Source organism: Leishmania infantum, chromosome 30 (assembly GCF_000002875.2).
Source record: "Leishmania infantum JPCM5 genome chromosome 30".
Taxonomy (NCBI): Eukaryota; Euglenozoa; class Kinetoplastea; order Trypanosomatida; family Trypanosomatidae; genus Leishmania; species Leishmania infantum.
Window position 1 is genome coordinate 802,979 of NC_009414.2, and position 26,296 is coordinate 829,274.

Sequence of the window (26,296 nt, forward strand, 5' to 3'; positions counted from 1 at the left end):
ACATACATATGGAAAAGACACGAAGGGAAGAGAACAAGCAGAGAAGGCTTGCCAACAGTAGAAACTACGAAAGAAGGCGTAAAAAAAAAGCATGTAAGATAGTCTTTGAAGAGAGAGGGTCTTGTCATTGTTGTTTTCGGCAGCGAACTGGGGCGTGTCGTGGTGAGGTGGAAAAAGTTCCGAAGTCACCTTTTGTGTGTGTGTGTGTTTCGCACAAAGCGCGCCGACTATCGCCCATGATCGACGACATCTTTTCTTTTTTTTTCGTAAAACGTCTTTCGCCCGCCTCTTCCGTTTGTCGTATAGCCTCAACAATGGACCCGCCATGAGTCATTGATTCTTTTTTCTTGTATGCTGTGTCCATGCGTGCTCCCCGAACGCACTGCGTGCCGTAAGTCCTCCTTCTGGATCACGTGCAAACCATGGAAATGAAGGTGCACATGCCAAACAAAGAGAAGAAAAAAAAACTCCAGCACGCTCCAGTCCGCTAAAACGACAGCGGGAGCAACCGAGAGAGAACAAAAGCGAAGAAGACGAAAAACAAAAAAGAAGATGTGCAGCGGAAAGTTCACTGGTGATACGAGACTCATCGAACCCGTGCCCACGATTCTCATGGCATGGAGGAGCCGAAAAGAAGAAGGAAGACGAGCAGCATCACTGAAAAGAAAGGGGAAACGTAAAAAAGACAAAAGACGTCTGAGGCACAGAAGAAAAAAAGAGAGTTACGAAGATAGAGTCCGAAGAGCAAACGAAGTGCGCCTCTTTTTCTTTTTTTTTTCGAGTGCAATCTCTCCGTTTTTTTTTTGTGTGTTTTTTTCGTTGTTCTTTCCCTTACTCAGTATCTCGCGTTCTTCTTTTCGTGACGTCGCTGAGTCCCAGCATTGCGGTCACCAGCGATGTTTGTCTTCTTTTTGTCTTGCAGCACGTCCTTTCATGCCTTCTTCGGTGCCTGTTTCCATTTTTCTTTTGGCAACGCCATCACCACCGCCAACCACTACCAGCCACCGCCACACTCACCTCATTTTTCTTGATGGGCTTCACCAGCGTATGTCTTTTGCTTTGCCATTGTACGTCGTGGGAAAGAGAGCGAGGGGGTGGGCCAGCGTTATTGAAGTCAGCAAAACAACGAAAAAAAAAGAAAGCAGGTACGATCCGTGGCACCCTGCACCCACCCCATTTTGGCCCCACCTCTCCACCTGTCTTTGGCATATCCTCGAGAACGACGGAAAAGGTCATACAAGCCACACACATCAAAAAGGCAAGAGCACCGCACAAAGAAAGAAAAATTGCGGGCGATCACATTTCATGGGCGCATACCCAGACAAACAGAGAGGGAGGGGGAGGGGGAAGGGGTAACAGGAGGTCGTATTCAGGAAAGACTAATCAGCTGCATCATGGAGGGAAGGACTGATTAATCGCATAAAATCTATACTGAGAGAAGGGCAAACAAACAGCACCACAAGATTGCGTATGAGGGAGTATGTGTGTATATGCTTCTTGTCAAGTTCTCGGAACGGGTTTGCTGAAAGGGAGGCGAAAAAGAAGGGGGCTAGATGAAGAAAGAGGTGATCCAGTGGTGGTGGTGGTGGTAGTGGGAGGGGAAAGACCTACTCTCTGGTGTTTGTTTCATGGCGGCTGCACTTTCTCAAGAAAAGATCAAGAGAACAACAGCATACAGAAAAGCAAGGAACATGCAAAATAGAGCGCGAACCGAAAGCGATAAACAAGAAAGCTTACACACACACACACACACACACACACACACACACAACAGAAACAGGAGATGCGTATTTCTTTTCGTGAATTCGGTCCTCCGTTGGATGCGAGCAAGCCGATCTCTGAGTGCGAACGCCTTTGCTTTTTTTTTTTGCTGCTTCGCTGCACCAACGCAAAAGGGTCCGCTCTCGTCTACTCACTGCTGTGCCTGTCTCCCTCCCTTCGCCACCGTCGCGTGCCTTGTCATTGCTCACGCCACATAAGGAGGCTTGTCCCTTCCAGATTCAACTCGGCAGATAACAAACATTTTTACCGTTCCGGAGAATGCCCTCACTGCCCGAATATATACGAATTTGCGGTCGGTGTGGCTCGCTGCGCAGAGGGAATGAAGTTCAGAGCTGCTGCAAGACGCTTCGCCACCAGGCATGTGACCTTGGCGGGCGCTACATGACAAAAATCACATGCAGACATACAAACATGAGTGAAGCGTGACTAATGGGCCGAGGGAAAGTGCGTGTGTGTGTGTGTGTGTGGAAGGGGGAGGGGAGAGGTATGAGACAAGAAAAATTCTGAGTTTCTTTTTGCGCCTTCTCTTAACGTTCCTTTTTTTTTATTCGCTTCTCCCACCTGTTTCGAACGTGCACGGTATTTCAGAGAAGTCAAACAACAAGAAAGAGAGAAGACGTGTGTGTACGTGTGTGTGTGTATATATATATAGATATATAGATATACGTTATATACATGCATATATATATCGTGGTTGCCTTTTTTCCGCTTTTTGTTTTTGTTCTTACCATCAAACAACAACACACAAAAAGGGCAAGTGAAAGTGAGGCTTGCAAGGCAAAACGAAATGACGAACACACACAAAAATAAAGATACATGAAAGGGAGGATGAAGCACGCAAGCGAAACCTCAGGGAAGGACGGACAACAAAAAAGAACGGAAGAAGGCGAAAACAAGCAAGCAAAAAAAAACGAACAAAAAAATCAGGAGAGACAATATGAGTGGTGGGAAGGGAACAAGCATCGAAAGCTACGAGCGAAACAGCAACAAGAAGAGGCGAAAACACAAAACAACACACACACACACAAGCGAAGGAGAGAGCAAGAGAGTGAGGGAGTGCGAAAGGCACAGGGACACAAAAGGGTGCTAGGGAAAGGCGGAAAACGAGCAAACGAAACCAAAAAAAAAACGAAAACGGAACCAGTCTCGTAAGCTGTGAGGCAAACAAAAAAGGAAGGGGGTACAAACCAAAAAAAAATCGAAAACAACCACAGAGATATGAAGTGGAGAGAGGAGGAGAACGGAAAGAAAAATTGATGTAACAATGCAAAGAAAAAGAGAGAAGTGACGGAAAAAAAAAACGGAGACGAAACCAAACACACCAACAGACCAACAGGAAAAAGGGCAGAAGACAGCAAGCGTCAACAAAGCAGGAGAGGGGGGGGGGGCAAAGAAAAAGAGAGCTCTCACCAGTGGAACCGCTCCAGGAGAGACACTGAGGTGAGTGCGCGCTGAGCGGAAGAGAGAAAATGTGCGAAGTGGAAATAGTGATCATGAAGAGAGGAGGCGAAGGAGGCAAGTTTGAAGAACACTGAGAACCGAATAAACTCCCTGCCCGTCCCCTTTCTTTTCCTTTTCGCTGCTTTTTGAGTCCTCACTCCTCCCTGTCTCTGAGACTTTTCACCTTTTTGTGCTATCGTTGATGCGTGCTGCGTGTCACTGTCTCCTTGAAGGTACGAATTTGGTGTGTGTCTGTTTTCGAATCTCTGTTTAGTGCTCCCGTTGTCCTCGAGTGGGCACGTGTGGCAGTCACTGTCGTTGCGGTGACCACTCTTACGATTCTGCTACCGCATCGCCACTACTTCCCACAAGAACCGCGTGCGTTGGCTGCTATGGTGCGTAACGTTTCTCTTGTTTTCGACTGTTCGTTCCGGAGGCCTTAAAACATGGCAGAGTGCAAGCACTGTGTTTACATGATTGCAATTCTGCTTGAGCAATCTGCTTCGAAGTCACTCATGTAACTCAAGTGTGTGTTTTTCTTTTTCGCCGTTCGGCCTTTGCTTGTGTTCGAGAAAGCACAACGGAAGCCAACTACAGGCGAAAAAAAAAAAACAGAAGAGAGAACAACTTCCCGGCTGATGGACCGTCAATGCAGCATCCCTACCTTTTTTTTGTCCCTCCGCCTTCCGTGCGTAAAACGATCCTCACAGCAGGAGGTTAGAGCAGGAGGAGAGAACGGCGATAAAAGAGAGGAGACAGGGAGCGGCGAAGAGACGGAGGCCGGCAGTTTCGAAAAAGAGTGGGTGGGTGGTAAATCACGATTCACGTCCTCCGCGCAGTGTGCGGACGACGTCGTCGACTGATTGTTTCGGTTGCTTCTTTGATCTCTCGCATGCGATAACGCAAAGTAGGCACCGAGGCGGATAGAAAAAAAAAACAAACAAAACGGAGATCACCGTCGACGCCCGCACATACTCCACCCACCCACGAAGAGAAAAAAAAACGCAGAGCACACAGCAAAAATGAAAAAAAAAAAAGAAGACAACAAAAATTCATTGTATAATGGCATCGACGCGGTTGTCGCCCTCCTCCTTGCGCGTGTTCTCGCTTATGAAAACGGTCGGGTTGGTGCATAGAAAGAGGAAAACAATGCAGCGCGACTCATCAGCTCGAACAAAAAGAAGTAGGGCGCATATAGTGGACGTTTTGATAGAGGACCAAGCTGCCGCAGTGGTAGAAAGGGAGGGGGAGGACGATCCAGCTTGAGTGAAAAGGCGAGCACGGCCATCTACGAGCTGCGACCTCCATCAGTCCCTCATCTATCGAGCAGAGCAACGTTGTCGCGGCGCCCTCAGAGCGAACCACAAGCTCCTTCTCACCTTCCCTGACAAGACACATGGCGGAGCCAAAGGCGAACGAGAGAGCCACTCAGCTGAGTTGAGGAAAGTGCAGAGCAAAAAAAAAAACGACACACAAGCCGCATTCAGTCAAACAAAGAAACAAACAAGAAAAAAAGAATGTCTCATTGACGAAGCTGAGCTCACAGTCCGAGGAGAAAAAAAAACGGAGGGGGGGAGAGCAGGCGGTGTAGCTCTCTCTCTATGCATATGTATTTTGCAGTCGCGAGAACGGTGATAGGATATATTGATAGGCACAGATGCAACCGTCACTCGCCTACGCGCAGGTCATCAGCGCGCACACATGCACCCCATAAGAACACGCAACTGCTCCGCCTACTCCCTCATCACTTGCGAGCGAGTCATGGACAACACAGACATCCTTGAAAACAGAGAGAGTCACCATCGGAAACCGAATGTCAGAAAGAAGAAATGATCATTCAAAAATGGAAGACAGAAAGGGTTGGTGGACTGCTCGAGCAGACGCAGTGCGCACGCAGCACCCGGTCGGCAAAAGTGATGATCCACCACAAGACGAAGAAGAGAGCTCTGTGTAGAGCACAGAGGACGGGCGCAGGAGAAGATACCCAACTACAGCAGCGAGCGGAAACGCACGGTGATGGAAAAGCGGCAAAGCACCGCCCACATGCGCGCCGTCCTCCTTACCTCCATCACTCCTTCGCCCACATGCACATTCGGCGAATAGAAAAAAAAAAGAAAAGCGAGGGCGGCCTTTTTTTTTTCACAGGAAACTACCAGCGCACATATTTTCAAGTGAGGTAGGACTAGAAAATTGCTGCACCAATAAGCAGGTGTACACCTGCGCGTAGAGGCCGTCGCTTTTCTCGTGCTTGTGCGCATGTGCGTGGGAGCGCATTTGCAGCAGCGTACCAATCACACATGCAAACGCCGAAAGAAAAAGCGATGAAGGAGACAGAGGCGAAGAGTGGGGGGGGGTGCATATAGGCGAGGAAGTAGCGTCGTGAGAGCGGGCTGCGACAGGGACAGGAACAACCACGACAAGCAAGAACAGCAAAAGAAAACGGTGCTTAAACAAACAAGGAACTAAAACAAGTACACAAAAACAGAAAAAAACAAGGCAACCACACGAAAAGAAAGCCACATAGAGGGAGCGAGAATGTATGCATGTGCTTCCATGGACGTTGGACCGGGTATGCGCATGCGGATGAGGACGCACGTGTTAGCCATGTACTCTCTCCACACGCATACAAGCGACTGCACGCAGAAAGCATACACAGAGCGACAGGGGCTAAAATTGACACGAGGCGAAACAAGTTTGTTTACGTGTGTGCCGTCGTTCTCTGCCACATGGCGAAGCAAAATAAAAAAAATCAAAGGCTCAGAGGAAGTGAAACAGAAGCGAAAACAACAAAGAACGAAGAAGCAATGCAAGGGAAAGCCAAAGGCACGGAAAACACAGTTACAGACTAGAACCGAAAACGAACCCCCCAAAAAAAAAAAACGAAAACAAAATGACCACACACAGACACACACACGCATGCGTGGAAATAAAGAGCTAAGAAAATACAAAATAGAAGCCAAATAAATAAAATGAAATAATAAAAAAAGCTTTCCTTAAACGATCATAAAGCGAGAGAGAGAGAAAGAGTGAGAGGCGCAGGTGAGGAGAAGGGGGGGTGAAGAGACAGGGAAGAGAAGAGGCGCAGAAACGCCCATCTCGACGGAATACATGCAGTTTCCAATAACGAAAGAGAGCCCCTGGAGTGTTGAGAGAGCGGGAGAGCACGAGGAGGAGCTCCTCCTCGTGCACCATTTGAAAAATGGAGGTCTCTCTTCCAGTGAGTTCACTATAGATCGTCATTCCTGAAGTATTAGCGTCTTCTTTAGACTTTTACACGGAGCACGGAGGTAGAAAAGTTTGCTTACGCGGTCTTCTCGTAGGCGATCCAGTTCACGCTGTAGGGGTCGAAGCGGAAGCGCTTGGGGTACGCCGGCGGGGTCGCCAGCTCCTCAGCTGCCGCTGCCGCTGCCGCCAGGGTCTCGGACTCCTTGAGGGCGACCTCGTAGGCCGGCGGGGGCTGTCCGAACACAACGCGCTCAGACACGTCACCAGCGGCGTCATTAGACTGCGTATCGCTCAGCTGGGCACTCCCGGACTTGGAAAGGTCCTCGAAGTTCAGGCTGGCGGAGCTCTTCGCAGCCATCCGTGCCGGCGCGTACGCGGCGGGGGAGACAGGTTCGCTATGAGAGAAGGCACAACTATCCCCGAACGGGCATGTCACACCGAGGAGGAAGTAGCGGCACGCCTTCGTCTTCAGCTTTGTAACGTCGATCTTCTTGCTCAGGTGGGCTAGGGGGGACATGGGCGACACCGAGTACTCAGCGCCGGCCACGCTGGCCTCCTCGTACGACGGAATGCGAGAGAGCTGCATGATGATCTGTGCTGGGTATGTTTTTTTTTTCTGTTGCGTCCTTTTCTGCTGTTGCGTTCGCGAAGAGAATCACGCAAAACTGCTTCCGGTCTGTGTTTGGTGTGTGCGTAGATCGCGTCCAAGCAAGTGCAAGAATGAGACGGCACACAAATCGAAGCACAACGTCCGAGACACACTGAACGAGAAGCAGGGCACCAAAAAAAAAAGGAACGCACAAAAGCAAAGTCACTGAACTGGAGAGAGCGAGAAACGGGGTGGGGGTCGGGAGTGACTCGGCAAAGGCTGATGGCAGAGTTTTGCACGAAAGAAGGGAACGGAGGGCTGAGCCTTTCAGGGTGGGGAGCACAGAGCGTTGAAAAAGGAGGAGGGCAGAAGACAGAAATACTGAGAGCGCGAAAACGACGACGAAGAGGAGGAGGGCTGAAATGGGGAGGAGCTGAAGAGGCGGTGGGCTGCTTTAAACGGTGAAGACGATGTTGGAGTAGGGGTAGGGGATGGCTAAGGGATACTGTTGCGCAACCGAAACTGCACACATCAAGACATGTGGTGCACGTGTACACGAGTTTGTGTGTATGATTGTATGTGTGTGTGAAGGTGTGGGGAAGCAACGAGGAGAGAAACGCATGTGTAGGAAGAAGAGAGTACGGAAAGGGGACAAGCCGAAAGTCAAGCGAGTCGAGTGAATGGGTTTCGTACACGCATGTGAGCATGCCGTCTAGTCAGAGAGTTTTCATCCAAAAAGAGAGAGCCCTAAAGTGCAGGTCCCCTTCAGAAGGAAGGGGGGGGGTGGGTGGGGCGATACAGCGGCGCTTTCAAGCACATTTGAACACCACAGGCCCGTATGCGATTCCATTCCTGTTTCCCAGGGCCGACATGCGCCATGGGCGTAGTTCTTCTTCTTGCTCGTGGCCTTCTCGACTGCGTCAGCTGACGCAGAGCTGCGGTTCAGCCTCACTGCCGTTCCCGGATCGCCGACGCCATGTTGCTTCTTCACTTTCGTTTTCGGTGTCGAGCGCAGGTTGCGGCGGGGGTGGGAATGGGCTGAGGAGGGGGGAGGGGTGCTTCCACCTACGCCACAAAAGAAAAGGGCGAAGAAGAGACTAGCAACAAGAAAAAAAAACGTGAGAGGCCAATACAATGACAAAACAAACCAAAAACAAAATACAAGAAAAGCCGTGCTGAAGCAGGTCGCTGCCCTAGCCAAGATATCTGGCCGGAGTGCCTTTACGGTACCCGCAGGGTACCTCTACGTTAGAGCGTGGGCTGTCTAGAATGACGGCGGGGCACCAGAGGTGTCCTCGAGCGGTGGCGGCTCTGAGCGCGTGTTCGCCTCCGTTGTCGCCGGCGCCGTCAAGGAGAGAGTGGCGGCCATTGCGCCAGGGTGGGTGTTGCCACCGGCGGTCAAGTAGCCGCCAAAATGGGTCTGCATAAGGAACATATCGTGGCTCTGATTCTTATATTTGGCCCATACAAGGCTCTTATCCAGCAACGCCTGGATGTGCGTGGTGTGCACATCGTCCGGGACGGCAAGCAGCGCCTTGATAACCTTGACCAGCGCGGCGCGAATGGTCGCAGCGCTCACGTCCGCTGCCGCACTGGCCGAATCTGGCAAGCCTTCTTCCAGGTACTTTAGCAGTCTCTCTGGAATATGGTCGCGCAGCGCGTACTCGAGCACGCGAGAGCGCCGAGTTGCGTTGCTGAGGAACCCCTCCAGTGTCTGCAGCGCCTCCATAGTAACAGCCGGATACTGCTCAATGACGTTGACAAGCGAGGGCAGCACATCCGCAGAGCTGCTGGTGGACTCGACGCACGCGGCAGAACGACTCATCTCCCGCAGCCACCGCAGCGAATAACGGACGACTGCCTCGTTGGTGGCGTGGTCCGCTGTCGCAGGAGAAAGCTGCCGGTCGACCTTGCTGCCGTAGCCCAGCGACGTCATGTAGTCACGAAGCCCCGGCGAGTTGCTCAGCAGAATCTCCCCCGCCTTGGTCAGCAGCTCGAGCATGTCTGTGTCCGGCGCAGCACCCGCATCGCCGGAAATGGCCGCAGTCGGAGACGTTGCCTTGCTCGCCTCCTCCACAAAGCGCTCCAGCAGCGACACCAAAAACTCCTTGGGATGGCGCACCGCCCAGCCGGGCTGCTGCACGTACAGCGCCACGTACACGCCGCCGACCTGGAGACGGCGCAGACGGCGATCGGCGCTACAAGCGTCGCCGCCGCCTCCATCGAAGCTACTCTGCGTGGTGCCCATACTGCTGCCGGCTGCCTCCGATGGCTTCCAGCACGCAAGCGCGTCGGCGGAGAGGGCAGCGACAATTTGTCGGCGGCTCGCCTGCAGCTGCTCTACCAGCTCCTCCCTCTGAGATTTGGTCCACAGCAGCTCAGGGTTCTCCTGCCACGCGTCCAGCATTCGGCACGCCTGCTTCACGTTGTCCTTCATCATCTCCAGAAACGCCGGCGGCAGGTACTTGGAGGAGCGGATGAAGAGCTGCGGCCCGACTAGCCGATCCTCGTAGCCCTTTGCCAGGCAGCGACAACACTCCTCGCGCACCTTCTCCCGGGGCGAGGTAGCGTACATGGACAGCAAGAAGATGTAGAGCCCACGGTCAAGGCTCTGCTGCACGAGGGTGCGGTGCGTAAGCATGAGCCGGATGAGCGCCAGCACCGCATCCGGCTCCTCTGATGAAAGCGCCGACGTGCCGTGTGCTTCGTTGTGGCGTCCCAACATCCGCTCCAGCAAGAGCACCACAGCTGTCATGGCTGTCTCGACCGTCGAGAGCGCCTGCAGACAAGCGTCCGAGGAAAGAAACTTGGACAACGCCTGCGCAATCTCAACAAAAACAGCGCTTCGTATGTCTTCCTCGTTCTCTGCCGCCGCAACGCCTGCCGTGTCTACGGCGAAGGAGGGAGTAAGAAGAGCAACCAGTGACCTCATCTGCTTGGACGCCGTCGCAGAGAGCGTCTCGGTGTAGCCGCTGCTCAGCAGTCGCAGTGACTGAGCCGCCAACAGCGGGGCCTCCCGCAATGTGAGCCGGCTCGCTGAGGAGGGCGGCGCTGGCTGCGCCGCCGCGTCGTCGCCCTTCCCGCTGGCCGCGCCACCCTCGTTGTCGAGCAAGAAGAGAAGCAGAGCCATGAAGAAGCCGACGGGGTTCTGGATGGGATAGTTCGGCTGGGCAATGAACAGACGCAGAAAAACACCGCCGACGACCACTTCGCTCGCGTGCAACGAGTACGCGAAGTCCGCGACGCTCGTAGACAGAGAGGGCAAGTCGGTGGCGCCGAAGGCGGCCTCGCGGAACTGCTTTGAGTTCATCTGCAGTAACTCCCCCAGCTCGGCACGGCAGGAGTTGTTCCATAGGAAGTACGGCGTATCGGAGTTGGAGTTCAGTAGCATCAGCACCTCCGCTTCGCTGTCTTGCTGCCGCTCCATCTTGTAGAGAATGAAAGGGGTGAGGAGTCGCTGCAGCAGTTCATACACGCCGGCGTGCCGCTTCGTCTGGGCGTTGTCGTCGGCAATCCCTTCCGCTGCTCCGCCGTCACTGGCCACAACGTCCTCCCCGTCTAGCGCGGCGGTGCCCACGGCATTGCCGAACGCTATGGAACGGGGACGTGAAATGCCAGAGAGGGCGTAGATGGCGTGCAAGGCGAAGATGGCGGCGCGGTTGGCAAAGAGCTGCTTGTGATGCTCCTCATCGAGGCCGACGCCGGCCTTGTCGAGGGAGGCATCGTAGGAGAAGAGCGGCTGAAGCAGGTGCCAAACACATCCGTAGCGAATCAGCTCCGACTGCATCTTCTCGCTACGCGACTCGCTTGCGCACGCCTGCGTGCACGCCCGCGACAACTCCGGGGCCTGATAGTAGGCGATACCCTTCGCCGTGAGATACGGAATCTGCTCCTCGCGCAACATCTTGAGACGGCAATCCGGGAAGCGGGCGCTGATGGAGAAGGTGAGCATGCAGTGCGTTGCAATTCGCACGTGCACCTCCGTGTCGTGCGAGTTAGGTGTTATGCGGTCGAAGCAGTAGGTGGCGATGTCGGCGAGGAGGTGGATTCCATTCTCCTCCTGCAGCTCGTCGGCATTCAGCGGGGCGTTGCGGATCGTGAAATAGCACAGCTCCGTTGCCGGGTCGAGGAGAACGATGTCCTTGTGCAGCACATCGGGGGCGCGGAACTCCTTCTCGATCAGGTGCAGCAGCAGCCCGAAACCGGCGTACTTGTACTGCCGCAGCGTGGCGCCGCACCGTTTGTAGAGGATGGTCTGCGCCTTGAGCAGCAGTGAGATGTTGTACGGGCTCGGCTCGCTGGATTCCACCGAGTCGGCCGCCAAGAATTCGTAGGCACGCTGGATCTGTTCAAACGCCTCCCGACCGTTGGGGTTCTTGTCGGGGTGGTAGCGTGCAGCGAGCTGGTAGTAGGCCTTGCGCATCTCCTGCTTCGATGGCTGCGGCTGCAGCTCCAGAATTTCGTAGCATTTCTCCCGCGTCAGCGAGGACGGCTGCTTGTTCAGTTCCTCCCGCCACTGCTGCAGCACATCGGTGAGGAAGCGCACCGCGTCTCGCACCGGCCAGTTCGGAAAGCGCAGCTCGTCGCAGAAGTGGCGAAGATAGTACTGACAGCAGAAGAGTTCCCTCTGCAAGGACTCGTACTGCACCCCCACAATGGGACAGTACTGGTAGACAGCGGTGTTGTTGCCCAGAAGCCGCGGTGTGAAGTCGGCCACGTGCGCAGCAACCTTGGTCGCCAGGTACTGTCGCATGGACGGGGACCAAATCGCCTCCGGGTTGTCGTACTCGCCGAGCAGCACGTCCGCGAAGGCCTCGGGGCCGTGGTGGCTGAGGTAGCACACCATTGCCGGAGGCAGCAGTGGCGCCAGAATGCTGTCGCGCACCAAGTCGTTCGTCGCCGCCGTGTACTGGAAGGACTGTCGATGGTGCGTCGCGGCAAGCAGGCGGCACATGGGCAGCACATCCGACGCAGTGTAGAGGCACGAGAAGAAGAAGACGCCCGTAAGAAAGAAGCGGCCGACGAACGGGTTCGCCTCCATCAGCGACAAAAGAAGCGTGTGAACCCGCGAGCACACGCCGCTGTCGAAGGTGAGCAACAGCTGCACCAGATGAGGAAGGACAGAGGGGCTGCTGAGGATCCGCTTTACTTTTGGCTGCGGTTGCATGATCGCGCCCTCGCCGTTCAACGATGGATAGTGCTCACACAGGAGAAGAAAGACATCTAGCACCGTGCACGTCACCTCCGTCAGCGTCAGGATGGAAGGCAGATCGGCGCTCAAGACGCCCCAGCGCAGCTGCGCGACGGCACCGAGCTCGCGCCAGCCTGACATGCCCTGCGCCCACACCTTGCTCGTCGCCGTCACCTCGCCCTTCTTGTAGAGCTCCTTGAGCTCGGAGAATGAAACCGGCCCGGCCTTGGCGCCGTTCTGGGTGTAATGCCACTCCTTCTCCCGTCCCTGCATCTCCTCGAGAGTGCCAGCATACTCGATTGTGTTGGACACGGACTTCAACTGTGGTCGGTCGATGTGCAGGTGAGCCACCGTCACCAGCTCCATCAGCGGCGCCAGGCCGTCGTGATCGAGAAAGAGCTTGATGTTGTGGCGTGCCTTGAGCAGGTGAGCGAGCAGCAGCAGCAGGCGGTCTCGCATCATCGGGTCCATGGTTTTTTCCAGCATCTGCAGTAGGAACGGCACATCGTGAAACTCGCCGATTTCCTCCGCGTAGTGCGTGTAGAGCAGCGCCAACCCGTGCAGGCACTCGAGCTTGCTCTTGGGGTCCTGGACGAGCAGGAAGCGGTGATACATGTCGTTGAAGAACTCACGCGGCCGCGCGATCATTGGGCGCGCGTCCTCGAACAGCAAGCGAGGGTAGTGTTGTCCGATCTTGAGCTCCGAGTCGAGGCTGTGGTAAACGACTTCGAACTCGGCGTAGTTCCATGCGATCAACTTCTCCCGACGCATGTCGCTGTATTGCCGGAATGCATCCAGCTCCGCCTGCACGGCAGCCTTGAGCTCTGCTCGGGTGGTGTGGTTCCAGATGAGGTCCGGGCGAAGGTGGTCCAGCTTCGCTTGATAGAAGAACATGCTCCAATTGATCGTCGGTGTCACATTTACGTTGCGCACGCGGTACCGCACGCGGCCGCCGTCAGGGGAAGCGGGGTCCGCCGCGTACGAACTCACAGCCGCTGTAGGCCCGTTGCCAACGCCACGGTTGGCCTCCAGCGTGACGTCGCGCGGGTTGAACGACTTCTTGAACCAGCCCGTCTTCGACTCACGGAACGCCTCCGTCATCTGGGTCACCTTCTTCCGTTCCTCCAGCTCCTGCTCATTTGGTGGCGCCTGCTCCTGGGACTGCAGAAAGTTTAAAAGCGTGAGGGGCACCATGCGTCGCAGAATGTCCTGTGTCGGCACGTGGCCGTGCGCCCAGTAAGCGATGAGCCGCCGCGCCAGGTCGCGAAGCTTCCGATTCGACGAGAAGACTGCCGTGTTGAACTGCGTCAGAATGCCTCCTTCTGACAAGGCGAGCTGCTGCATACGCTCAAACTGCGCCTTGTCGCCCTCCTCCATCACCACCCGAATGAGTTGGCCAGCGGTGTAGCGAATAATGTCGCATGTGCGGCCCAGTAACTCGAACAGGTGCCGCCCCAGAATGTCGACCAAGTCCCCCAAAATGCGCTTAAAGTGCGCCGGGTCGGTGGTGTTGCTGTACGGTGGGCAGAGCGCGAACTCGAAGAAGAAGAGCAGCTCCAACACTAGCAGCGACGCGCTCTCGTTGGGGATATGATCGCGAAGCACCTCCATCAGGCTTCGAATGAAGCCCTCGGCGCTCAGTAGTCGGTTCTTGTTCATGGACTCGTGCTCGATCTCGTAGTGGTTGTGGAACGGGGTCATGAGCGTGTTCAGGAACTCGATCACGGCAAACGAGACGGCCAGGTTGTTGAGTCGGAGCGCCTGCACCGAGTAGACGCCGACAGACTTGAACAGCGATGGAACCAGTGCAATAGAGCTGAACCCCACTCTCGACACGGAGAGGCGACCCAGCGCCTGAAACTGTTCTACAATGAAGTGTTGATTCACCGCGTCGAGCGTCACGCCGCTGCTACCGCTGCTGCCCTCATTCGCATCACTAGCAGACGGCTTCACCCACGTAAAGTGCTTCAGCACCGCTTCCACGGCGTTGAAGATGAGCTTCTCGCGATTCTCTGAGAACAGTCCGTCCCTGTTCTCGCTCCACGTGAGCCCTGTTCTCGGGACGTTGGCGTTGAAGAGCTCCAGCGACGCCATGAGGCCAGCTCTCACGCCGTCCTCTGTCGAGCCCGCCGTGTCGACTGCGACCGAGGAGCCAGCAAGACGGCCTTCGACGAGCCCTTTCAGTAGCAGGCTCTCCACTTCCTCGGTGACGGGGGTGTCAAGAGAGGAGAGTCGGTTGCGGCGCAGCAGTGGCCGCGCCATGACACACACATTTCCGTCACCGGCGCTGTAGCACGCTGTGAGCACATGCGCCAGAATCGTGTCGCGAGCGGGTGATTGGTACGACTTCATGACAGGCGAATCCTTGAAGAGGATTAAGAAGCGCTGATCGTCGTCCTCGCAACGCACGAGTGCAAAGATGGAGTGCAGAAAGTGTGCACTAATCGGGTTGTAGGTCACGGGGTCGCGCTCGACAATGGCGATCTGCGTGGTGCTCAACAACCGACGCACCGCGCCGTCGCGCTGTTTTGGGGAGTGCTTTAGGACGCTGAATTCTTCCACGGCCTCGAGCGAGTCACGACGGATGCCGAGGCGTTCGGAGTCGAACACGCTCTGCTGCAAGACGTTCATCTCACGATATCGCGGCAGCCCAATGTACTCCGTCGCGTTCCGGTAGATCGACTCGATCAGCAGCTTCACATTAGCGACGTCGTAGAGGTGCATTTTCATCTCCGTCCCATACGCGATGACGATGCTGCCCGGTCGGTCTGCAATCGTGGTGATGCCCCGGATACTGGAAAACAGATACTCGCCGACCTTCTCATACTCTGGCGGTGCGCTCGTCCCGTGCTTGGCGGCTGTCGGCGATGCCGACACTTGCGAGCTTGCAGAGGCGCCACCGTCAGCAGGCGCGTTGGCACCCGTATTGTCTCCGATACGGCACAGTTGCTCAACGCCAGTGGCTGTCACTCGTAGAGTGCATGGTCGAAGCATCTCATTGATGGTGTACTTCATTGCTCCATATACCTGCACCGCTAGTGAGGCACGGTAGTTGCAGTCGAACCACAGTCTGTACCGGTTCACATCCGTCAGAAGCTGCGCCCGCTCTTTGTCCGTTCCGCACGAGAAGCGTAGCTCCTCTGCCCTGCTGCCGTTGCTTTGGGTGATGAGCAGGAAGTGGCCATTGCCGACGCCCTCGGCAAGAATGCTGCGCACGCTCGAGGTATAGGGCCAGTAGTTCGTCAGTTTTGTCAGTGACCGCACGTCGCACGTGGCGATGCCCTGTGGACCTACGCAGAAGATTCGCGTGTACTTGCCTCTCCACGAATGCTTCGTCACGGTGTAGCACGAGGTGAACGATCGGTGATCGAGCGGCGCGCTGCTTGCAGCCGAAGAGCTAGACACGACGCTGCTGATCGTTGTCGACATCATTGGCGTAGAAGTTCGTTATATGTTTATCACAGAGCCCAAATATAGATATAGATAAGCAAGAGGATCGTCGAAAAAAAAAAGAGAAGACGCACAGCACACACCGAAGTTGGTGGACAGACGGCCACGTCAGCGCCCCCACAGGATCCCCCCTCGGCAACAAAACAAAAAAAAAGACCGAGAGACACGAGAAACAAAAGAGGCGACTAAACAAAGGCGCTGGAAGCCGCGTCAGAACGGGGGACAGCACCGGCGTGAAATAAAGACGGCTGGGACTGGCATGGAGGCCCACGCTGAGCCATCGACAGTGGTGTGCCAGGAGCTGTGCCAGAGAGTGGGTGTGACGCCGTATAGCGCTGAGTGACCGCTGCCTTCCCAGTTTGGCCGAGCCACTCAGGGAGGGTCGCACACGGGCACGGTAAGAGAGCCAAGCAGCGGAAGACAGGATGAAGTGATGATCTTTGGCAGGAGAAGGAGGGTTGGGAGCGGAAGCGGAGGAGGTGCCACTCGATAAAGATATGGTGTTGCCTGCTACCTAGCGTACGGTGGAGCCCTTGTTGTTGTTTCTGTTCGCGTGTATGCGTGGGTGTCGAAAGTGGGGCGGGGTTTAGGAGAGTGCATGAGACGCGAGCGGTGGCGATGAACCAAAGAAAATGGATGCGAAGGCTGTGGAAGGAAGAAAGAGGTGTTCCAGCGAGGTAATGCTTCACGCGGGGTGATGCACGGAGGTCGGAGTTGTCGAAAACGCCGTTGCATCACCATGCCCGCAACCTTGATGCATGCTTCACGTGAACACGCATGCGGGCGTGCAAACATGCACATCTCAGCGCCGACTGTGGTCTCCGACAGGCATGACAGTGATAGGTTTTCCTCCTGTGAGGGTGGTGGTTTGTGATGGGTGGGTGATGGTTACGCCTAAAACGCGCACTCCCGTCATCTCACAGGAAGCACGCAGGCGCAGTGCAAGGGAGTGTCAGCTGGACGTGGCGAAGAAATTCGCTGTGGCAAAGACACACGAGAATGTGGCGAACAGCAGGCGGAGTGATTCTTCTGTCAACGTGTCCAATACCATCACAAGTAAATCAGCAAGCACACGCATACCACGGCCACAGCTGTCCACCTACCCTTGTAGGAATGCAGCTGAATCCTGGTCGTCTAGGACGATCTGTCCTGCCGTTGCGTCCGGTCAAGCGTGTGGCGGGATCTGCTTGACCATCCGCATCACTTCTGCACCATACGTGCTGCCCGATCGGCGCCACACGGAGACATGGGTGGGCTGCACACCTTGGATCCCCAGGCGGGCCGCGTCCAGGAACGTGCTCCAGCGCGGAGGCGATGGCGTCTGTCGTGCAGCTAGCAGGAGGTGGCCTAGGCGCATGCAGGGCGAGATCAAAGAGGAAGTTGATCAGCCTCAGGTCATGACCCTCTGCACACCCGGCCTGTATGCCATGCCTCGCCCTGACGCACGAGGTCAGTGGGAAGAGGAAGCACGAAGCAAAAAAAAAAAGAAAGCACCGACACGGACAACTCGCTACATGTCTTGGGACGTCCAGTCACGAGAGCATGCGCAGAGCAGTGCATGAGCATTGGCAAGAATGAGCATGTAGGCGTGCTTTCTGCTTGAAGCCAGACCATATGCACGGATAGACGCACATGCGCTTGCAAACGAGTACAAGGCAACGATAAGAGGAACACGGCCTTTGCTTTTTTTTTTGTTCGTGTGTGTGTGCGCGCGCGCGTGTGTGTGAATACCACCAAGCGGATCACCCCGTTTGCCGTCCTTCCGGACTCCTTTTACCGCCTAAAAGTACATCTTGGCGACCAATCGGGACGTCATAAAGATCACATCCAGAATAAGAAGAACGATGAGAAAGACGTCGGATCCCAGCATGAAGAGGCGATACCGCCGGCCTTTGATATGGCTGAGCTGCTCAAGGAGCGTGTCACTGCGCGAGTTAAACCACGACAGCCGCGACTCCGTCGTGTTCTGCTGCTCGGCCAGGTCATAGTACCCCTGCAGCCACGGCGCCTCCCACAGCACATCCGGGATGTCATGAGCCGACTGGATCGCGAGTTGGGCCACGGCAATCTCGCCCTCGAGTCTGGCAATGCGCCGCTTCGTGGAGTAGTAGTCGAGCAGGCCGGTAAACTCGGCTGGGGTGGACAGGATATGGCGGTGTGACCACTTCGTTACGTATTCGAAGTAGTCCACCCCAGCCGAGCGGCCCAGTGAGTGGGAAAAGGTAAGCATAACCAGACTGCGCGCCGGCTCGCTGGCCGGCACAAGATAGTGGTCAAAGCAAAGTACCTTGGCAAGTCGATCAAGGGCTGGTTCGACCGCCAACGGCTGAAACCCCAGTGTTGAGGGCGTCTGAACGACCTCGCACTGCTCATCCAACTCATACGAGCACCAGATAGGGAAGAGGGCATCGATTTCAGCTTGCGGGTAGCGGTGTACGACTCCCTCGAGCAGATGATTTGAGGCGGATAAGAAGTCGTCGTCCACCATCCAGTGGTTTTTACGGTCCATGCCCCACCACACAACGGCGCCGTTCGAAAAGAGGAACAGGTCGAAGCAGTTCTCACTGGACACATGCAGCACAGCGTGCGCAATCTCCGTCTTGTAACCGCGGCGGTGATAGACGGTTTCCAGCGCATCCAGGTCTAGACGCTCTGCGATGCAGCTGTAGCTGACGCTGCCGATGTGTGCCGCAAGAGCTTCTGCAGAGGGGAGGGACGGCTTGCCGGTTCGCCGATCCGCTGCCGACTGCGATCGGTGCGCGGCATCTCGGCCGGTGCGGCGCCCGTGTCGCTGGCGTGAGGACAGCGATGACGAGTGCGGCGTCGACCGGCGGACCTCCCGCGCGAGGGCGTTTGTGCGGATGGAAAAGAGTCGCCGTAGGCGCACGCGGTCGTCCACGGGGGACACGACGAAGATGGACTGATACGACTGCAGGTATTCTTTCAGCGGCCCGTACGTGGCGGCGTACTGTGCGTTCCAGTTCATCTCCTGTTCCATCTCTGCGAGTGTTATGCTAGCGGTGGTGTTCGTAATGACCAGGTCAAGCAACCTCGTGCGCGGGTCAGCAGGCATCTCCGTCTCCTGCATGCGCGGCCGCAACAGAAGTGGGGAGGTGTCTGTCAGAGGCCGTGGCGCCAGAGGCGGCGCACCAGTCGCAGCCGCAGAGCGCGGCGCTGGGGAAGGGGCCGACGTGGACGGAGTCACGCTAACGCTGTCGTCTTCGATGTGCTGCGAGCCGCCGTCGCCACTTATCATGTCCTCTGCCTGCATATCAGCAGTCTGCAAAATGCGGCTTTCGAGGAAGCGGCGACTCTGGGGCCAGGTCGACACCAGAAGTTCCTCCACCACGCCCCCTGCCTCTACCGTGTCGGTGCCAAGTCCCGACATCATATCCATTGCACACTCACGGGTGGGGCTCTCTGCTCTTGCGAGGTAGGGCCCTGCATTTTTATCATCTGGCAGGAGGACGCTGTGACGCTCATCCAGGGCCAAGTTCTCGCGCGAGTGACGGCGACGGCCAGAGGCGCGAGGCGCTGTAATAGAGGAGGAGTTATCGTAGTCGCCGCCGCGATACCTGCTCCGCACGCGTCTTCCTGACAGTCTGCGAGGGCGAACCGCGATCTCCTCTTCCGCTATGGAAGAGGTGGAGGTGGAAGAGAATGGCGTGCGTGTTCGATAACCAGAGTGAGTGCTGTCACGACCTTCTGAAAATGGGTCCATTCGATTCTGCACGCAACAAGTAAGACGAATGAAGCAAAAAAAAAATGGTTACGCAGGGAACGGAGTGTGGTTCCGCTTAATGGCACGGCGACTTCTCAAACTTGCAGGCTTTGTGTGTGCGTCCGTGTTTTGGCCGTTTCATGTGGAAAACAGCGGAAGGGGGTGGCACCCACACACCGAAAGGAAGGGAGAAGGAGGAATAAGGCAAGCAAGGCACGGCTAGTAACGGCTACACAGCGATCCTGCGGTCGGCGCAGCGATTTCACGGATCTGATGTGGATGCGTCATCGCGCATGCGTAGCTGCCCAGTACACGCAAGTCTGATACCCATACCGTGTGATGCATCGCACGCACATCGCCTACATCTCTTTTTGTGAGGATAAAGTCGAGGCCCGGACGACACAGCGGCAGGCGATTCTGTGGCGGCACTGGCTCGTAGCGTTCCTCAAAGCGTATTCTTCGTTCATTGGCGGGGTTGGGGGTGGGGCTCACACAGGTACTGTCTCTGTGCAAGACCGGGCGACACCTCCACTGTGGCGTGCATACCGAGCGCCCGTGTTTCCCGCGGTCTGTTATCGAAGCCACGAGACTGAGGTAGTTCAGTGCGCGTGAATGGGGGCCCTGGCGCCTCTCACAACCGTCTCGGGAGACGAGCGACTGCTTCTTGAGTGGGTATCAGCACGAGGAACATGGGCAGCAATCAGTGTCGCAGCGCCCACCAACATCAAGCGCGTCCCCTTCGGTACCAATGCACAGCACCACGAAGACTGAAGTCAGGGTACGCCTAGAATGTCTCGCATGTAGGGAGAGACGTGGCTCATTCGCGGTGTCCTCTCTGCTTGGCGAACAGGAGAGGAAACGCATCGCTGGGGGGGGGGCACAGGCGCGCATGCGCGCCAGAAAAAGGGCAAGCAACGACAAGAGCAACACACGAAGACCTGCACACGCACAGACAAAGCCAAAATGGCACACATTGAAGGAAAACACGAAAAGGAGGGCAACGCGAGCGTGCGCGCACGCGCGAGAGAAACACACCCGAAATGAAAAACACACGAAGAAACGTAAAACAGAAAAAGGAAGTTAGTCATCACACCCGCCGAAAAGCGGCCGGCGCGGCACAGGCGCGGGGGCGCACGGAAGGGGGTTTTGTGCGCTGACCCTCCTCCCTTCCCCATAGCACCGGGCGTACTCATGCCGAGTAGGTGAAAGGCAAGCCCCCTATGATGCCCTTCGTATACAGAGGGAACGAAGAGAAAAAAAAACTAGAGAAGAGGTTCCTGGAGCTGGCGCGGTGTTGTGCGCTCGGCTTCTCTGCCTTGACTTTGACACCCCCTCACGCCGCGAAGCTTCGGATCGTCTCGCGCAGCGCCTCTTCGGCGTCTCGTGGCAAGACAAGAACGCCGGCCGCCGGGTACACGTTGAGGCCAAATCGCGGATGCTCAATCATGCGGCAACCCCCACCAGGACCAGCAATGAGAACGCTGTTGAACGAGAAAAATTGCAGAATCGCGTCGGCGTCGCAGAAGATCGTGGCGCCGCGCTCTGTGCAGAGAGGCAGCCCCGTCGCCGGGTCGGGCCAGTCCATGAAAAAACGTGAAGACGATTTGTTTGCGCTGCCAAGACGCTTCTCCAAACGCGCCTGCGCGGCGGCCATGAAGCTGAAAAAGCGCTCGCGGCTGCGATCCTTCCACTCCACTGAGGCGGGGGAGTACTGGATGAGCGCCGAGAATCCGTCTTCCTCCTTCTTCAACGGCGAGCACACCGATGACGCCGCTGCCGACGTCTCTAAAGTTGCCGCGCCATCATCCTCGCTTGTCAGTTTTTGCAACTCGCCACTGTCCAAGCGAGCGGGCTCCCCGCCAGGCACAAAGTCGGATGACTGAAAGGTGTAGAGGAGATAGTAATTCGCCTCCGATGACTCCCCGTCTGCCTGCGCTGCTTGAATGAACCGCACGCGCCGCTCTGCCTCTGGAAAGACAGTCACTAGGCTCTCCTTTGCGTAAAACTTTGGACACCGCAGCAGGACTGCCTCCATATCTGCAAAGTCCGACAACCGGATCGAATCCACCAGCAGGCAACGCCGACGCATGGTACCTGTAGGGTCCGTGATACAGAAGAGAGAAAAGACCGCGAGAGCGGCACGCGAAGAGAGAGACGTCGGCAGACCAGGTGAGAGGCTGAGGGTGGTCGTGGAAAGCGTCTGCTTGCAGCCAAAGAAAGAGACGGGCAGTGTTGAAGGCCGCCGAGTCGGCCTCCACCTTAAGCGCTAAAGAGCAAACAGCAACAGAGAGGATACGGATTTCACGTTGACTGTCCGGGAAAGGCAGAGGCAGACACAGAGAGAGAGAGAGCGATACGCAGACGGTGGGAGTGGGTGAGGAGCAGTAGTTCTATGAGAACAACTAAACAACACGAAAATATGGCGCGGGCTGTCGATTGATGGGGAAGAGAGACTAACGAAAACAAAAAAGAAGAGGAAGCCACAAAAACGACAGGCGGCCCACCGGCGGTGACGTCAAAAATCAAGCAAAAGGCGACAGTGGTGGGTGAGGACGCCTGACAACGAGCGCCAGGGACGCGACGCGAACAGGCAGCCGGCAACAAGGGAGTTAAAACACAGAGAGAACGAACGACAAGCAGAGGAGGAGGCGGGGAGAACGAGGGAGCACCACCACTACCGCAGAAGCAATGAGAAAGGAAAGACGCGTGGATGTCGCCACGAGCAGAGAAGACCTACACGCGCACACAGAGACAAGCAAATACGCGGAGAGCAATGAGAGCGTTAAGCCAGCGGGACTAGAAGCGGTGATAGTCAGAATGGTGTTAGCTTGCTTGTGTGAGTGTGTGTGGAGACAGAGGGAATGACGGAGGAGCCCTAAACTCGTCTCTCCTCGTGAGACACCCGCACCGCGAGATGAAGTGGACAAGAGAGAGAATCACGAATAAAACAAGGGAAAAAAAAGAAAACACAAGGATATATAAAAGCGGCGGGTCGGCCACCAGGTGACGCGCACACGCACACGCGCTGGAGAGATCAGTTTTTTTTTGTGTGTGTGTGCAGGGCAGAGATGGGCGTTGGCGAGGGATGCAGCAGCAGCAGAAGCAGGATAGAGAGAGACAGGTAAAAAAAAAACGAGAACAGAACCGGACGCAGTGATAGATTACCACACACCAACTCTTGCTCTGTTGTCGTTTTTCGTTTTGTGCGTCCTTTTTCGGCTCCGGAGTGCTTGCAATGACGTATCTGTGTGTGAGAGAGCGACTTTATGTTTCGCGCAGGCGTCCGAGTTGGATTACGTGCACGTGTTCGCGTAGAGGCGGAGAAAAAAAAAACAACGACAGCGGAAGGAAAACGCGCGGAGGCCACGGCTTCCACGAGATAGGAAGCGCTGTGCAAAGAGATCATTAACTGCCGCGATTGCGCTGCACCGGAGCGACTTTCGGGAGAGCGTGTATGCACGTATGTGTCGGTGTCGCGTGCAGAAAAGGGTGAGAAAGAGCGAGCGTCACGTGGGGCGTCGGCAACCCTCACGTGATGAGGAGGGTAGGGGCTCGGGTGAGGGAGAGGCTACGAATACCTTTGCGGCTTTGCACATAGAGATGCGTGTGCGCGGTAGATGTACGCGGCCAAGGTAAGCGTGGAGGAGGGGGTTAGGAGGGATGGCGGGATCAAGAGTCGAGAGACGAGCTGACGTCATCGTGAAAGGAGAAGACGAAGAGGTATCAGAGAGAGAGAGAGGCAGTGTCGATACAGAGGTCCAGTTCCATCATAGGAGAAACGTTCGAGTGGGGTGAGTGGTGACCAGCGGGTTGGGGGATGGGTCACACCTGCACATGGGCCCAAGAACCAAGGGAGATCATGCGGCGCTGCTCTGTGGCCCCACAAGCGTCGCATGCTGTCTGTCTCCATAGCGTGAGAAGGCAGGGATTCAAGCAGGCAGCGCCCCTATCCGCCGTGTGTGTGTGTGTGTGTGTGTGTGTGTCTGTGTGCGTTTTCCTTCTCATCTGCTGCAGCACTTCATATCTCTCACTGGTCAGTGGCAGCCGCTGCAGGAGTGCGCAATCAGCCGGGCGATGGAGGGGAACAGGCGGCCTACAACAGGAACAAGGACAAGGTAAAACCAAAGATCCCAGGCACTGCGCAACCATAAAAGCAAACAGGTCCGGGCGGCCATCATGAGCAGCAGGCCGGCGAAGAAAAGGGAGAAGAGAGCCTGCAAAGCGCATTCAACGATCCCACGCATGCAGTCCAATTGACATCGCCACGACAACCACCACAGCACCACCAGCGTAAAGAAACATACGCACTGCCTCCTGGCGCACGTCTGTGACTGCGTAAGCAATCGCGTCTACACGCGCGAAGACAACGCGGTGCAGCATAGCAGCGTGCACTCTAAGGAAGAAAACGAAACAGATGACGTGAAAGAAGGCTTGCAGTCCGCAAGAGATGAAGGGCCTACGATCGAATTCCGACTAGGCGACGAGAGATGAAAACGGTATAGCAGCTCTAGTGTAGACCTATGCCATCTTGTGTTTCCCATTCATCGTCGCCTTCATCGGGCAGCAAACCCGCCACCCACCCACCCACCCACCCTCTTCCCTGCGGCTTAGTAACCGAAGCCGCACCGCACACCGTGACGCGGCGCCAGGAGAGGCTGAATGGCAGAGAACGTGCCGAACATGACGGCCACCATCGGCACCTCCTTCAGCAGCGTTGGTGTGAGTCCGCGGCAGATGGCCGAGTCGTGAATCACGGTCTGCATGTACTGATGTGCACTAAGCGGGTAGCACACGGTAGATGCCACCGTCGCCGCCGCCCCACCTAAGACAAAGTTCGAGGCCACCGTAGTGGTGTAGTTCTTCCAGCTCCAGTTATGGTCCACCACTGCAGGCCCGCGGTGGCGCGGACGCTGTCCGACGAGCTGCTCCTGCACCTCCTCCCTCACCACAAACGTGTCCTCAGCAGGCTCGTTCTGCACAATCGCCGAAAAGTTGCGTTCGTTAAAGCGGCGCAGTCCTTCAAAGACCGTGAAGAGAGTGCCGAAATACATGGCGTTCGCGATCAGATTCGGCGTTGTGTACCAGAAATGCAAAATTGTCTTGTTCTTCATTATGCGGGCAGTGTCGATGGGCGACTTGCCGGTGCGGCGGCTCTCATCCATGACGCGCGAGATGGGGTTGCACACCAGGCGCATGTTGAGACCTGCGAATGCGCCGATCATGAAGGTGGTCAGCATCTTCGACACCGGGTCCTCCTCCAGCCCGGGGAGTAGCTTGTGAGCTATAGGACAGTAGAACATCATAAGGAAACCGAATTGCGGTATGCGGCGGCCCACAGTCTGCATGATGCCCTTGGGACCCCCTTGGTCACACGGCAGTGCTGCCACGCGACCGAGGCCGCCGGCGACGGCTCCGGCGAGAAAGGTGCCGGGGTCCGTGAGTGTCTTGGGCGTTTCCTTCTGTATTTTGAAGCTGCGGTGCACCGCCGTCAGGACGCCGTTGTAGGCGTAGGTCACCAGTTCGAACATCGTTGTTGCCAGTGGACTATCTTTCCGTGCGTGCGGCGTGAGGGGGTGGGGTCGGAGGGGGGCGGGGGCGCAGTGCGAAAGAACGCTTGAAAGGGGGCAAGAGAACACGAACGGGCTTGCTTCGTGGCGGTCACTGATCCACTTGTGTAGTATCGCTATCTAACTAGTACCCTCTCACCACGCTACGCGGAGAGAATGGGTTCGAGGCGGAAGGGGAGGGGGAGGGGGGTAGTGGTGAGGCGATGATGCGCTGCGGTGTACGTGTATATATTCCTACGATGCCACAAAGGCCATCGACCTATCTCCGTACCGATACTATGACAGACGAGAGTGGTAAAACGCGAAACGACAAACAAAAGACGCACGACGATGATAATGCCTACCAGCGCACACACGCCTTCCCCGGCTTTCAGGCGAGCCAGAACAAAGCGAGAGGAGAGATGGGCGTGGACAGCACGCGATGCGCTCTGTCCCTTTCGGCGAGGCCGTTACGTTTTTTTTTCATCCACTTACAGCCAAGGCGATCGTCTTGCAGGGAGCTGAAGGTGTGTTGCGCGAAGGAGGCGCAGCGGCGCTTCTGCTCGTGGTCGATACTGCACGAAGAGGGGAGAGAGAGCGCAGGGGAGATGGAACGGTGCAGAGGCTCATGGAGGCACGAGAAAAGGGGCAGAGGAAGAGCGAGAGAGATGGCGGCCAACGTTGGTACATCGTGCACGCGTGGAAGAGATTATGGGCAGCAGGTACGCTTTTCAGTTTTGTTGTTTTATGTGCATCTTCAACTTCGCTCGTGAGTGTGTTTGTTCGCCATGATGACTGGCTCTCCTCTACCATGGTTGCGCTGTTCGGAGACGTGACCCGCTGAGCCCTTGTGCACACGCATATGTAACCAACACGTGACCCCAGGCGAGCGTGAGCACGGCACAACTGTCGGAGCTGCCTAAGACCCGATAAACGACGACGGAAAGGTCGAACATAACACAGGACAGGGGAACCATCCTTCAGAACAACAACTAAAACGAAAATGGACAAACGCGAAAGAAAGGGAAGCTGGTGTGAAAGACCGAAGATGACGACAACCACTACCGTGTAAGGCTGTTGAAAGAAGGAGGGCAGGCAGGCAGGCGGCGGGGGGGGGGCTTATTCACTGTGTACCAGGGACCTGCTCCATGCAACCAGCTGCTGGCGCACACGCGCAGACATACGCAAAAAAAAAACGCCGCAGGGAGATCATTGGCGTCTGCCGCAGATGCAGAACACAAATCAAGAAGGGTTCCTTTGAATGGCCCATGACATTCAGCAGCACAGAAAGGCAGCGGAAAAGAATGGCGATTTTGTCGTGATGCACGGCAATGGCATGGCAGCTACCGCTG

The 26,296-nt window shown here is 56.0% G+C and overlaps 5 protein-coding genes across 5 annotated transcripts; all 5 read right to left on the reverse strand.

The window, feature by feature from the left end:
- Positions 1 to 6,523: 6,523 nt before the first annotated feature.
- Positions 6,524 to 7,033, reverse strand: LINJ_30_2210 (conserved hypothetical protein; the record flags this gene model as incomplete). The annotated part of the gene is made up of 1 exon (XM_001467031.1): positions 6,524 to 7,033. One exon carries the CDS (start codon positions 7,031 to 7,033, stop codon positions 6,524 to 6,526), a length of 510 nt encoding a protein of 169 aa, XP_001467068.1.
- Positions 7,034 to 8,300: 1,267 nt separating this feature from the next.
- Positions 8,301 to 15,659, reverse strand: LINJ_30_2220 (putative endosomal trafficking protein RME-8; the record flags this gene model as incomplete). The annotated part of the gene is made up of 1 exon (XM_003392654.1): positions 8,301 to 15,659. One exon carries the CDS (start codon positions 15,657 to 15,659, stop codon positions 8,301 to 8,303), a length of 7,359 nt encoding a protein of 2,452 aa, XP_003392702.1.
- Positions 15,660 to 17,457: 1,798 nt separating this feature from the next.
- LINJ_30_2230 (conserved hypothetical protein) lies at positions 17,458 to 19,074 on the reverse strand (the record flags this gene model as incomplete). Its single annotated transcript, XM_001467032.1, has 1 exon — positions 17,458 to 19,074. The coding sequence occupies one exon, from the start codon at positions 19,072 to 19,074 to the stop codon at positions 17,458 to 17,460; it is 1,617 nt and encodes a 538-aa protein (XP_001467069.1).
- Positions 19,075 to 20,731: 1,657 nt separating this feature from the next.
- LINJ_30_2240 (hypothetical protein, unknown function) lies at positions 20,732 to 21,487 on the reverse strand (the record flags this gene model as incomplete). Its single annotated transcript, XM_001467033.1, has 1 exon — positions 20,732 to 21,487. One exon carries the CDS (start codon positions 21,485 to 21,487, stop codon positions 20,732 to 20,734), a length of 756 nt encoding a protein of 251 aa, XP_001467070.1.
- A 2,518-nt stretch (positions 21,488 to 24,005) lies between these two features.
- On the reverse strand, positions 24,006 to 24,926 carry LINJ_30_2250 (conserved hypothetical protein; the record flags this gene model as incomplete). Its single annotated transcript, XM_001467034.1, has 1 exon — positions 24,006 to 24,926. The coding sequence occupies one exon, from the start codon at positions 24,924 to 24,926 to the stop codon at positions 24,006 to 24,008; it is 921 nt and encodes a 306-aa protein (XP_001467071.1).
- Positions 24,927 to 26,296: the final 1,370 nt, after the last annotated feature.